Genomic DNA, 14,742 nt, shown 5'->3' with positions numbered 1-14,742 from the left:
GTGTGTGTGTGTGTGTGTGTGTGTGTGTGTGTGTGTGTGTGTGTGTGTGTGTGTGTGTGTGTGTGTGTGTGTGTGTGTGTGTGTGTGTGTGTGTCAACATGTTTCTTCAACACCCATCTCTTCTTTTTTAGGTGGTGGTGTACTGGGGTAAAGTGTACTGGACTTTTAGGCAAACTAAAGCACATTTAATCTAGCTGAGATCAAACTAGAATAATGGTCCCCCCTTGTGGCCACACTGATTATTCCAACAAGTCTTTTCTTCCTGCCCTTTTTTCTTTTGCTGTAGATTTGATGTGATATGCTAGATGTTTATATTCAACAAGTGGATATTTTGAGTGTCAAGATCAGATAATGTAGCTTATTAGGTGTGTTTTCAAAATCTCTTGAACTTTATACAGCCTGGTAGGTTGTCAATTAAAACACTTTGGTTCCGAGCAACAGCCACAGGGAGCAGCTTTATGGTGAAATAGGGGACTCACTTTCACATACGGCTTCAATAAGTGTCATCAGAGTCTAACATTTGGCACAACAACATCTACTGTTGCTTGAATCTTTCTGTCATAGCATTTGGAAGAAATAACTATTGTTTCAGTGCAAGGACCCATTTATATTGTACTGTAATGTGATTTATTTTAAGTTTGGCTTACATCAACATAGAGTAAAAGAGTGGAAGTAATGGATAGAAAATGTTCAGGCTTTACTGCAGCATTAAAAAAGGACATTTTGTAATTCAATCCAGTAATAGACACTAAATCAGCTCAAATGTAAGATTAAAAAACAGAAATGACAACTAATCTTGCACCTTTGCAGCCTATTATTTCATTGATCCTTCATGCCACGTAAAGCATTTACACCTCATTGCGTAAAAGCACCCTCACACCGCTGTAAACCTTCCCCAGAGTCTCAGAGAGCGGGCTGAGGAAGGTGCGTATGACCAGCGAGTAGCTTTGAATCATGCATTGCCACTCAATCGGACAGCTCTTAATGCAGGGAACAACAGCCCAGATGTGCCCCAGATCAGTGAGAAAGGGACGGCCAAGATGGCAGTCAGGCAGAGGTAACATCAGTACTTTACCCTGCGATGGTGGTACGGCTGACTTCCCACACTCCATCCAGACTGTGAGTGCCAGCAGGCTATGCGATCACATCTTCAAAGCTGACCTGAAGCATACACAGAGAGCTCATTTATTTACAGTGTTTGGTTGTATAGGCTTAAAGGGTTGGTTCACACAAAATCAAAAATAAACATGTTTTCTCTCTTACTCCAGGCAATATCTAGCCATGCATTACAGTACAGACCTCACCGTGAGAAGTACATAATATGATCATCATCATCATATTCATATGAAACTGCTTATAGTGAGGACTGTGGATTATCCTGATGTTTTCTGGAATATATATATATATATATGCTTTGAGTGTCACTACAAAATCTTATTTATGTCTAATACATGAAGGTGCTGGAGGGACCTTAAACCCTCTGTGAAACTAAAAAATAAACAAATAAAGTACTTAAAGCTTACTCAAAATGAACACTTTTAAACTTCCAGTTAAAGCTTAAAATTAAAAGTTTTTTTTATATAAGTTTAAAGTAAAATTCAGCCATAAAGCAATTTGCAGATCTATGAACCTAAATCACTTTTTAACAATACAAAAGAACACCAGTATCTGCATGTTAAATCAAAACATGTTGTTTATTCATCCTATTTTTTTAGCAAAGGTTTTATACTTTACAAACTGTTGTGCATGAAAGCACACAGTCCAATCAAGTCAATGTTAGGGCGAAATCATCTGAGGCCCTTTTTTCAAATCTCACGGAAAAATAGCTATATGTATTTATTTTCAGTGTGCCCCTTCAAGCATAGATTTATATCATGCATCTTTATAAAACATACTTACTTTCAAAGTTTCTTTAATCTCAAACTTTACATCACAAATGTATACTTCACTCAATTCACACACTTGTGTGATAAGTATACATGGATAATATGCACCCTCCTGAACATTTGCTCCCCGCTGTCGTTCATTACAGCCATGGTCCTGCTCTCTGACTGATTGAGTAGGTTGAGGATAGCTGAGATAAAAAAGCAAAAGATGGCAAGATGAGAGGCCGGGTTTATGGCTGCAGTCACGAGAGGGGAGTGGCAGTACATAAACTGAAATGCTACTCAATGTTGTTCCAATCTAGGAACGCCAGTCGGCAGCTGCCAGCAATGAATAGTGAGGCACTGCGGAAATATCTGTCAAGTATAGACCCACACACACACACACAAACCCACGCGCGCACACACACACACACACAAACACACACATACACACCCACACACACACACACACAAATGTAACAACTCACACCATGACTTTAAGTTTTTCATAAAGAGGAAAGCAGGCTCATGTTGTAATTCAAACTATCCTACGATGCTTCCATGCACAAGTGGTCTGTAAATATATGCAAGATCCTGGATGTTTCAATAATTTTTGTCTGCACTTAAAAAAGTGACAAAAACTTAAATGGTACCTATAAACCAAGTAATTAAATAAACAACTTAGCAAGCAATTGGTTTTAAGCTCTCAAGCTTAAAACCAATTACATGAATAAATATACTAAGGCATCTAAGTTGTAAAACCTACAAACCTATATATGCTTTGTCCTGCTGACCTTCATAGCATCCAATAGTCGTGTAACAGACAATCGTTTAAATATCTATGTATCCATATATCAATGACTATGATGAGCATAAAGTGGATAATAAATGAGTTATCATTATTGTAATGCCATTTTCTCCTGTAAAAATACATCTAATATATGTGTTTTCTTATTATCTATACCTATAATAAACAACTTATTGAAATCAGTAACTTCTATAATTAAAAATAGATCCTTGTGGTTGTACACTGTTCCTAGAGAGTTTAAATTCTCTGAAATTGTTTAAAAAATGAACAAAATATGTACCCACACCCAAGTATTATGTATTGATATTAAAGATGATACACCAATCAATTTTCATAACAGTCATAACCCCACTACGGTATCAGTGAGAAAACTACAGCATGATAAACAAAAATTGTCACTTCTGTCTTTCTTGTTTTCTTCAAATAAATCACTGTTACATGTTACTATGAGACTGAATAATCTTACTCTGATCTCAAATGTTAAGAACTTTGATCCTGTTTTTGTTCTTACCAAAGTGATTACACACTCTCAGATTATTTGCATCACCTTCTTTTTGTCACTGTGTCATACCTAAAATATTGTTTGAACATGTCACAAACCTTTAATCATTAAAAAAATAAGACCAGCAGATGCTGTTAGACTTTGAACAACGCATCTAAACTGTGGTCAAAATTAAATTATAAACATTTTATTTTGAATGAAATATTAAAGAATAAATGTCCATTTCCGCTCAGTCCACTAGAACATTGGTGCACATAAGGAACAATCCCAGTCTGGATGTGTGAGTCTTATTCTTTGGCCAGGTGAATGCTGAAGCCTCCACAGCATCTTCCGGCACTCGTGAAGAAAGGACGCACGATGACATCCAGCACAATGTTCCAAAGCCTCTGCAGCCAGCATGCACCAATGAGGATACATTGGCTACAAGGAACAACCAGCCTGTCAGGTAAAGAAACACAACCATTATCTCAGGGGACTTCAACTTATGACTTTATCATTTCTTAATTGTGCGAAGAGTCAGCAGATGGTCCCATTCATAGTGCCCTCCAGCCAATTCACGGTTCCTCTTTTTTCATGCAGGGCTAAGCATTTATGTCTGTTAATAGACTTTGATTTCAACATATTTCTTACTTATTAATTTTCCAAAACCCTCACTTAGCATTATTTCACCATGATTCATTTAGTTTCAAACCAGTAAGTATTACTGATTTGGCATTAAAGGCTCAGGCAGATTATTTTTGGCAGTATTAGGATGACCAGACAGGAAAGATTGCGATTCCACAGTTGGAAACACCCGAGTTCAGTGCAAAACAATCTAAGAGTGGGAGGACGTCTAAAAGAGAATCTGACAACAAACACAATAATAAGACACATATCAATATCTGCGTTACGTTTCGTTAAGATAAAGAGAAGTTCAGGATAACATTGGTTTGAACTTGGACTCGGAGCTCGCTGTTCTTCTCTTGGACAGGTAAACTGCTAAATTATTTTTACTCTAACAACTCCAGTCGCTGTGATGGGGGTTAGGTTGTCTGGGCTGATTTACCATGTAAACAGCCTGGTCACAGCGGCTACCCTTAGCGCATTGCCTCCGCGTTAGCCTCCTGCTAACTGTAGCCAAAGCATACGGCTGCTGCTAATACAAAATCAGATGTATGTTACTACATTAGAGTCCCGAATCATACTATTCCACCTCAACGGTCTTCACATACCTACAAGTTTGCCAAGAGTGACATTAAATTCCGTTCTATTTCAACAATAGCAATCATGATCGGGACAATTGAAATAAGTGACATGTATGAGTAAAGCTAGTTATGGAAATACTGGAAATACTCAGTTTGATTGAGACGAGGGGTGGCGCCTGGTAGACAGGATATAATATTAACAACCCAGTCCCTTAAAGACAAATATTCCTGAATTCCTGAATCATCTTTGTTTAAATCACCCTTCTTATTCTCTGTCGGATTTTTTGTTTTTTTCTGGTATTAACTAGGTCACACCCATCGCTCATCGTGAAAACACCCGGCAATGAGTGGCTGTATTGACACATGAGCTCAATCGAAGGTTAAACAGACTAAGGACCAGGGAGTTGGTAGGTAAAGAGTGTTTGATTTACCATCTGACTGATTTGGATATTTGTGCTCTCACATACAGCCTTGTTAGGTAATGTCTCGATAACTTGCATGTGTGAGACGTCAAAAACTGTCAAAACTACTCACAAACTTTCTCTGTGACTTGACATCACTGGCAACAATGTATATGTTGCTCCCTTAATATTTCCAGGAAGGCGTGAACTAAACCTACCAGATGTGGAAGCAGCTGAGGATGGCAAAGAGGACACCAGAGATAATTGAAATGGGAATGGCCAAAAGCACTGTGACTATCCTGTAGATCCAAACCCGAGACACCTCAAACAGGGCATTGCTCCAGATCCACACTCTGTCCCCACTGCGCACTGACACCGGCTCAGCAATCACATCCTCAAACGTCACCTGGAGACACAAAGAGAAAGTGAAGCTCCTGATGCAACAGAGGTGAACAAATGAGTTGTTCCTGTTGGGCTTGAATCATCTTCATCAGGCCAAGTTTTAGTTCTGCATGGAAATTTTGCCGTGCAATCTTTGTCAGCTAATTCACTGCATAAGACAAATGTACAACAAGTCCATAAAACAAAGTTCAATAGCGGTACTGCATAAGAATGCCATACCTTGAGACAGTCATTGATACTGCGGGGGTCTCGGACATTAATCAGAGGCTTAGTATCACTGATTTCCACTAATGTGGACGTATGAATGTCTTCCTCTTCTTCCAGAGCCGGAGGGGCCCTCCACAGAGTCTGAGGTTCCTCCCCACTGTCATATTCATCAGGGTCACTGGAGTCCTCCAAGTCAATCTCTACTTCCTCTGAATCTTCCCCTTTCATCATGGTGTTCATCAAAACACGTAAAGAAAACACAATCCTGAGAGCAGAGTTAGCGTCTGTTACTTCAGTTCAGACTGAGGCCGCTGACCAGACCCCTCAGCTGGCTGTGCAGTGAGGTTATATTAGGAACATTATGGTGCCCTGGATGGTATTTGCAGATCATTTTCCTGTGCAGTGGGAGGGATAGGAAGGATAGGCCAGGATATAAATACTGTAAGCATGGAGATGGCTCTGTATACACTGATACACCCTGCTGCTGGGAATGCAGCCACACAGACAACATGAGACATATCTGCATGTGTGAGAGCAACGATAGGGCATAAAAAATGTTATAAAAGTGCAACTTTTATAAAAGTGCAACTACTTAGTGGCACAGGTTGCCTTACTGATTTGAATCATCTGCTAACTGATTTCATTCACATTTCAAATCTCTTTTAAGTGCAGAAAAAGGGTTGGCTTAGTATAGAACTATGTGTCTAAAATCCATATATTTTAAATTTAAAAATTTCTGAGGGCCCTTTTAGTAATTAGCACATAAAGTTGGTGTGTATGTGGGGGGGGGGGGGGGGGCATTATCGGCATTTGCTGTAAAGATTACAGTAATCCCCACCTTGCGCCATGACTAAATAAAAAGCATACTATTACTATAGTCAGTGGCTTAATGTAGGTTTGGCCTGATTTGGCTTGATATATGTACTTAAATCTTGGGGGCAACTGTAGTCCCTCAATCCTGTTTTCTTAGAAACATTCTGAAATTTCTTAGGGCATTTTTGCCCTTTTCCCTCCTTAATTTCTGACACTGCTTGCAAGACAATACTGCCCCCCTCTGGCTTGAAAAGGAAATGAAGTCACTTCTTAAGCCCGATCAGATGTTCCTTTGCTCTATTCTTGTTTGAAATATTGCAAGTACTCATGCAAGTAAGATTATTTTTCTTAAGAACCAGCGGCACTGAAGTTTATGGATAGCTATAAATATTATTTGTTTGGGCACTTCCCTTGACTGAGGATAAATGCAACACCATTCTCTGCATATCTCAAATTGTTAAAAGCAAATATTATGTAGAACATGACAAAATGATATGTACTGTTTATGAAATATCATAGACATTATTCTTTTAAACCTAGGGCCTGTCACTGCCACTTTATTAATACTGTATAAGACACATTTAACTTTTAACATTGCTGATTTTCTATTAAGATGCAAAATAAAGTGAAGCTAGAGCTATTATAGGTTAGTTAAAAAAAAATTAAATGCTCTCTGGAGATATACAGTATCTATAAAATGTCCAACAAAAATCTATGTCTGTACTGACATATTAATCCTATCAGCTGCTAGTTTTAGTTAGAAAAATAAACCCCTGGTACACACTGAGACACTAGTTAACCTCATGTCAACAAGCATCTTTATGACCAATACACCATACCAGACATTTCATTCTGTCCAATACTGAAACCTTGTCAGTTGTTCAGCTGTGAAGATCAATTACTGCCTCGGTTTGCTAAGTCCCTGCTAGTTCACTAACATCACCAATCACAATGCCTAAGCAACAAGAGGTATAATGCATGGTATCGCAATATCCTCCTCTAGGCCCAGTATGAAGAGCATTCTCAGGTCTCTGCACTCTGTGTGGTGTAAAAGCATGTTTCGCAACATGCTTTTAAGAAAAAAACCTTTCACCTCTGTGAACCTTTGGACCCATTAACCAGTCATCCCCTCTGCTATTAATAGGTCAGCTATGAATCCACAGTAAGACCTTATCACCCACCTTCATCACAAGGACACCTCACACTGCTCTTGTCATCATCTTCACCACTGGCAATGTGATAATCTGATTTTTTTTTTTAAATGTAAATATAGAAAGTACCTCCTGCAGAAATGCCCTCCCATTGTGCCATCGATCCCACCCATCTGAAAAAAGTATCCTTAAAAAAAAATTCTGGTAATTTTTTTCTGTATGCTACATTAATATTAAGATATTTTCATGATGCACTACTAAGCTAAACAAACAAAAGCGTTGAACAACTACGGTACATAAATATGACAAACTATTAACAAGTACGTAACAAACTGTACATCCGTTCAAAACTGAACATAAGTGAGCTACTCTACGATGTCCAGTCTCCAAGGTAACGGCAATTTCTGCTTGCTGGATGAAGACAGAGAGAAAGAACACAGAGTATTGGTGACAGAGAGTTTCCTGTGTCTGTGCCGGAGACGATGGTATGCTAATGGACTGCACACCTCGCCAGATGGGGTTTGTTTGTGACTGTGGCTATACACAGGTGAGGTCAGCGGAGAGTTTGTGTATTTGTGAGTAAAAAAAAAGAGAGGTAGAAGGAAGAGAAGGAAAGAGAGAGACACATTTCCTAGCTCACAGTATGGTTCTGGTGCCTTTTATAAAGTTTAAAAAGTGGTGTTAAAACCCCTGAACATTTGAAGTATTTGTCATGTCTTTTTATCGCTTGAAGCAGTTTTGCTTATTTGATGAATTATATACTCCCATGATTGTTGCAATTTTTGGGTGGTATCTTCTTGGTGGAATGTGCTTGTTGTAAGTCAGTTTAGATAAAAGCATCAACTAAATTAATGCAATGTAAATTAATTTGAATTTAAATTAGTTTGACACTCAAAAACTCAAACACGTTGTTTATTGCTCATATAAAGCTGTTTTAGAAGATAGTTGTACACAGCTGCAGCACAGGGCCTTTGACATACTGTGGCAATCTCTGCAATCTCTATGAGGGCACTTTATTTAAGACAAGATATTTTATACAGTGGGGTTTCTCATAATTTTCAGTTATCAAACATTGTATTTTTACAATATGTGGCTGTAACAAACAAAGTCTTGGCAGATGCAGGAGAGATGGTTAAACTGCAGGGGGGAATAAAAGATTTGCAATTATTTGGAACTGAAGGAATCAACATTTGGGGGGTCAACAGACACTGTTTCATGTCTGCTGTGCCTCATTGGGAGGAGTGGTTTTTCAGTTGTTGGTGATGTCTTCTTTTGTTTGAATGTCTTGCTTTGATGTTTCTGTATAAGTTGGAGAATTCTCAATGTTGGGAGAGAATACGCCAGACCTGGCTGAGACCTGAGCAGAAACGCTTCTATCCTCCATGGCATGTAGTAATTTATCCACTCCAGTAATTTATTTCACAATATACAGTACATACGATGTGCATATGCAAAGTGTACATTCTATTATTATATATACACCAAAGAGGTGAAAACTGCTGCCTTACCACAGACACACAGACACATGTTAATCATAGTCATATTCATGCTTATTTGGGCCATGAGGGATGTCAGACAGTGTTCCTGCTCAGCACCTGTCAGTCCAGCTGCTTTCAGTACAATAGGTCAGACTGATTATTTGTCATGTCTAGTTAATAATGCAATCGCTAATTCAGTGCTTCCCCATTTAACACCACTAAACAAATGAACATACAAACAAAACAAAAAAAGGGGAAACGTCTATATATGCCACAATGTGCCATTTGCTGGTAGTCTTATTTTGTTACCTGTTTCGCTTGTTTCCAGTCATTACGCTAAGCTAACCCGCGGCTGGCTGTAGCATCATCAGACAGGAATAAATCCCCTCATGCAACTCTCAGCCAGAAAATTAATACGCTTATTTCCCTAAACGCTGAACTATTAACATTCTAGTTACTGCTAGCTTCATAATTAACAGACAAGACTTGAGAGCAGTGTCAATCTTCTTATCTCACTCTCGGCAAGAAAGCAATGAAGTCCATTTTATTTTCTGACATGTCCAACTATTCCTTTAAGGAGTGTTCTTCAGAGGTGTATCTGATCCTGGCTTTAGGCCCTTAGTTAGTTTGTGGGACCTGAGTGTCCTGGACGTGAGGTTGTGCTCTGTGAAGGCGGTTGAGCAGCTGTCATGTTATATGTGTACATGCAGTTGTGAGAGAAGTCATGCTGTTACTGTTTAAGCGAAGGTCTGATGAAATAATGCGGTTCACTCTGTTGGAGAGCACCATCAATCACACCTCCTCCCTTTGATTCTTCAGAAGTAGTTCTCTCACTATCACTGTCAAACAGACTGCACAAGGTACGGCACACAGAGAACATAGGGTCTTTTCAGGCTTACTATTAAGGACAACCCGAACAACAAACAACACTCAGCTGAGCTCAAGCCATGAATTCTCATTTTCTACAGAGTGGGCTCGTGTTTGATCTACAGTGAATATGCTTTGCAGAAGAGATGTAGACTACAGCTGATGTGATTGTCTTGATTTAATAGAAGCAGCCACCTAGATGGAAGGTCCTTCACTTTAATTAGCAACTTATGAAGACTGCTTACAGGCTCAGACATTCATTAGACCGCCTCGCACACACTGGAAGATAGATGATGTAACAGGCTCTTTGAACTGTAGGCAACAGTAACTTCAGCTTAAGGAACACCATACAAAAAACAAGGCTGTGATTAGATTTTTTTTTTTTTAAACTTTTGACATTTGGAGATTTCTGTAAGAATTGCATTTTTCAGAATCAGAATCAGGTTTATTGCCAAGTAATTTGCATTACAAGGAATTTGACTTGATTTGACGGTGCTTAACAAGACAAAACAATGTGCTCCAACAAATTGAGGCGGCCGTCCGCACTTCTGTTCTGGACTGCTCAGAAACCACTTCATTGCACATCTAAAAAAAAGGGCCATCAAGGTTGGGCAAGCTGATCAGTTGGGCCGGCTCTGTGGTCGGCATGAAGCTAGACTCTCTAGTGACAGTTGCAGAGAGGAAGACATCCAAGCAACTAGTGTCTATTCTGGACAATGTCAGCCATCCTCTGCACGCTGTTATCAGCAACCAGAGGAGTTCAGCAACAGGATGCACCTCCCCAAGTGTAACACCAAACTCGGAGGTAGGCGACGGCAAAGGAGGACAGAGGTCAGGGAAGAGCACCAGGCCTGACCTACTACATAACACTACATATTAAACACAACATTTTTCCACTGTTTTTTTTCCACTGTTTATGCACTCCCTCAATGTAAATATCTGCTTGTATAGCATTTCTTCTTGTACATTAGTTATTTATTTATTTAATTATTTATTATATCTATCCATCTATCTATCTATCTATCTATCTATCTATCTATCTATCCATCTATCTATCTATCTATCTATCCAGCTATCTATCTATCTATCTACTTAGGAAAGTTATACGTCCCCTGAATGCCCTGAAGTCTCTAGTTTTTGGTTGTAAAGTTTCAAGAGATCTGTGGTTATCCTAGAGATTACAACAGGTTCCTTCTTACAATGAAGTCAAGTTTTCGTAAATTTCACCTTTAAAGTAATTCTTACATTTCTTTCTCTACCATCTTCTTCCCCCTGCCTGACCTCCGATGCTCCCTCCTCCCTCGACACAGCGGTGAGTGAGAAACTGCCATGGGCACTCCGACATTTCGGACCTCCAACTAGGCAAAGTGCAAGTGGAACCTCCTACTATCGAATATGAGGGAGATCGACCTACCCCAAATTTGCTACTGGGAGGTTTCACTTTGACAGGCATTGAGGTGCACTTTGAACGCAGCGTGAGCATCACAAGTTAAATGGAGCGACGGATGACAGGCAGGAAACTAGGTAATAATTTTATTTGGACCGAATGAAATTATTGGTCAGACTTTTATCAGACATATATAAGAATTGAATATGTTTGAGTTTTAACACCTGGTGGATTTCTTTTACATTTTAGTGTGCCATACTCTTATTAGGAGCATTTTAAGATTACAAAAGAAAAGTGTAAAAATGCCAGAAAGATAAGAATTTCTTTAATCGGCTTTAATTGTGGAAAAATCTTATTCAACTTTGTTTCTTCCTACCATCAAATAGAAATATTCTAGGTGTCTTGTGCTTCATTTTGTACACAAGTTCCCCAAATTCAGCCGGACTTCGTAAACTTTTGGGATTTAACTATAATTTAAGATAAAGCTCTGCAAGTTTTAACAATGTTTGGGGTGCGCAGCATGAGTTTGTAATGATTTGCCAATTGGCAAACTATTCTGGACAACATTTAAGGAGGACTAAAGTGAACATTAAAAACACAGTTGAAATGTTCAATCTCTACGAGAAGATCAGCATATAAAAATAAAACAAAACTCTCTCTCATCTGTAAAATTGTGGTGACGTTGATGACATGTATGTAGAAGATAAATGTATGAGCAAATGTATAAAGATCTGTTTTTGTACAACAAAGCTCTGGGCAGGTGTCGTATCTGCACGCTTCCTCAGTCCTTCTTGGCTTCATGGTTTATTATGTCGGCTTTGATAACAATGATTTGCTGAACTATAACATGATACTGTATTATCTTGATTTTAACTAATCTGGATATCTTCTGTGTTGACTGACACTAAAGCATTTTACACATTTCTCTATTTAAGCTTCTTATTTGTTTGCTGATATATGTTTATAACTCCAGATGTTGTTTATAGGGTTAGTGAGAATTTATCTCAGCATGCTCTCTTCATCTGTCGCCATTTATCAGCATGACTCTCACACAGTCTAATCTGTGTGAGAAAGCTGCAAATACATCAACATTTAATCATCTGTCTCCATTTATTCATCTGTGCAGAATATAAATGATTAATCCAGTTAATTGAGAACTAACTGCTAACCATCATTTTATGTGTATAGTATTTGACAAGTAGGTCATATTGATAAAAATGTATGGAAATATAAATAGTTGTTGACCTGTCAGTGCACAGATATTAAGAGGGTATTAGAGACAACCACTTCAGCTGTTATGAAATGACATGTTCTCCTTATATAATCATGTGTTGGGTTAGTCTTAGTCACAGGCTTTTCATTAATGGACACACGGACGACACAGAGGTCAAGACCCGGAGAGTCAATGTTCGTCTGCACAAAGACAAAATGTTAAATAAACACAGAGAAGTTCCCCGTGCAGGTATCGTGTTGCTAAGATATGAGAGATATTAACTTCACTTTTACATTTGAGAGCTTTTAGCTGGCTGGCGCACTTCTAATTAAGATTAATGACAGTAGATGAACAGTGGAGTAAATTATTCTCTGCTGTAAAAAATTTTTTTTTAATTATTTATGAAAATAAACCAATTTACAAGAATGACTGGCTAGTCATATATGATTCTTCAACTGTATTTCTTACATTTATTCTGTTCAGTACAGACCAACGTACTAAAAAAACGTGCACACTGTATGACATTCAGTAAGATTACTAAGATCTACATAAATGATGAAAGTACCCAATGTTTATTTGCACACATAAAGCGATAAGAAACAAGACATTTTTCAACAAAAGAGGATGTCTCTCTTCTTTGAGTACAATAAATAAAGTTCACGGAAATTCCTGCAACATAAATACAACATGACAACACTGAATAACTTGTACAAAGAATATTGCTGCTAAAGTGATACCTCATATAAAAACAAGTAGTATTAAGAATTTATGAGAAATCAATGACTGCTCACTCTCATCCTCATTATTAATCCCTTATCCCTGATTTCTTATATTTGTGTTCATTACTTTTTGATAACATCTAAAATAAAAAGAACTTTGCTCTAGTAGGTACTAAAAAAAATGTGTTCCTTCAAGAAAAGATGTCCATAAACTTTCTATTCCAGTACGGTTTCTAAATGTAATCTTTAGATAAAAGGAACCATAACATGTCAAGTTTTATAAACAATTCATTTCTTAAGCTTTCACTGTATTCAAATATAGTATCCAAACATATTGCATGACAGTCATCCAGTAAAAATAAAGTGATCCACAGTTCACTTTATTTTAGCTGTAATAGTTCTGCAGACTACTAATACTGTGACACAACAGGTATATCTAACTGAACTCTTCTGGGATCTGTCCTGGTATCCTGAAACCAGTCTGCTCAGTTTGATCCAGAGTGCATCTAGGACTGGATGTGGCAAAGCTTGCACGTGTGTCTACTGTGCAGCTGGTCCGATGGAGGAACTGCAGGAAGTTCTCGTGTCCTGAGCCCTCATGGCTCGAAATGGCCAGCTCCACTGGCCGGGCTGAGTAGCAGCGCCTCAGCTTACAAAGTTCCTCTCTGATCTGCCGGTTAAGAAGCCCGTAAAAAAATGGGTTCATAGCAAAGGAGGAGTATGCCAGCCAGGTGACTGTTTCCTCCAGGTCCTCGGGAATTTGGGGTGCCGCATCAAGTGTCAGACGGAGGTGAAAGGCAAAGTAAGGTAGCCAGCAGATCAGAAACTGGCCAACAATAACCACCAGAGTGAGAGCGGCTTTACCTCCACCAAACGGCCGATCATGCATAATCCTACGTGGAGCATTGCGGGTTGTGATGATGGTAGTCTGGCTGTTTATTGAGTCAGAGCGGTGCTTAACTTGATTGTGTGTCCACAAGGGCAGAGGTCCATGTTGGCGGGCAGCCACACGGGCCACCTTGTACACATTACAGTAGACCGCAAAAATCACAACAGCAGGCAGGCAGAAACAGGAGACACTGAAGAACACAGAGAAGACACGTCTGTGGTCACTGTGGCTCCAGTGCAGAGAGCAATGTGCAGCACTTATGGAGCTCAGGCTGCCGTATGACGGCCACCCAAACACGGTGGACAACCCCAGCACGGCAGATGCCACCCACACCATCACTATCACAGCTGCAGTCAGCTTCAGTGTCATCTTGACCTCGTAGCGCATGGGGTGGACGATGTAGTAGTAACGCTCCACACTGATGGCTGTGATAGTGAAGATAGAGGCAGCTATGAGAATGACATTGATGAAGACGTAGACTTGGCACTCCAGCACAGTGAACACCACACCAGCAAAGTACGGAGAGCTGGACACAATCCCAAGAGGCATGAGCAAGATGGCACTCAGCAGGTCCACTGCACACAGGTGGCACACAAAGGCAAATTTCCTGAGATGAGGGGCTTTTATGACAACAACCAGAACAGCAGTGTTTGATAGAAGCGCCAGAACGTTCAGGGTCACCATGAAAAAGATCCCTGTCAGGTCCTTGAAGCGTGTCTGCGGGTTGGGAAGGGTGCCCAGCTGTCTGCCAGGAGCTGAGGGCATTGGTGCCCAAACTGTGGTGCTGTCATTGTACTCAGCAGGGTTAAAAAATGAACTGTTTTCCTCCATGGTTCATAGTAAACGTTTCAAAGTA

General features: G+C 39.4%; 2 protein-coding genes across 2 annotated transcripts; both read right to left on the bottom strand.

Annotated features, from left to right (window-relative positions):
• Positions 1-1,854: 1,854 nt before the first annotated feature.
• On the bottom strand, positions 1,855-5,696 carry cav4a (caveolin 4a). The gene is made up of 3 exons (XM_083939289.1): positions 5,382-5,696; positions 4,979-5,166; positions 1,855-3,613 (listed from the first exon to the last, which is right to left on the bottom strand). Exons 1-3 carry the CDS (start codon positions 5,607-5,609, stop codon positions 3,463-3,465), a joined length of 567 nt encoding a protein of 188 aa, XP_083795415.1. The 5' UTR covers positions 5,610-5,696; the 3' UTR covers positions 1,855-3,462.
• A 7,737-nt stretch (positions 5,697-13,433) lies between these two features.
• Positions 13,434-14,717, bottom strand: LOC310965160 (putative G-protein coupled receptor; the record flags this gene model as incomplete). The annotated part of the gene is made up of 1 exon (XM_083938602.1): positions 13,434-14,717. One exon carries the CDS (start codon positions 14,715-14,717, stop codon positions 13,434-13,436), a length of 1,284 nt encoding a protein of 427 aa, XP_083794728.1.
• Between the last annotated feature and the right edge of the window lie 25 nt (positions 14,718-14,742).

This window comes from Echiichthys vipera (assembly GCF_963691815.1).
Source record: "Echiichthys vipera genome assembly, chromosome: X".
In the NCBI taxonomy this organism is placed as follows: domain Eukaryota; kingdom Metazoa; phylum Chordata; class Actinopteri; order Perciformes; family Trachinidae; genus Echiichthys; species Echiichthys vipera.
Note: the sequence above shows the minus strand (reverse complement) of the source record. Positions and strands in the feature narration are given on the sequence as shown.

Excerpts from the sequence above, each read along its gene's own strand:
- cav4a (XM_083939289.1), bottom strand. The coding sequence starts at position 5,609 with ATGAACACCATGATGAAAGGGGAAGATTCAGAGGAAGTAGAGATTGAC. Across the intron at positions 5,167-5,381 it reads GTATCAATGACTGTCTCAAG|GTGACGTTTGAGGATGTGAT; the intron begins GTATGGCATTCT and ends TTGTGTCTCCAG. Across the intron at positions 3,614-4,978 it reads CTCAGCTGCTTCCACATCTG|GCTGGTTGTTCCTTGTAGCC; the intron begins GTAGGTTTAGTT and ends TTTACCTGACAG.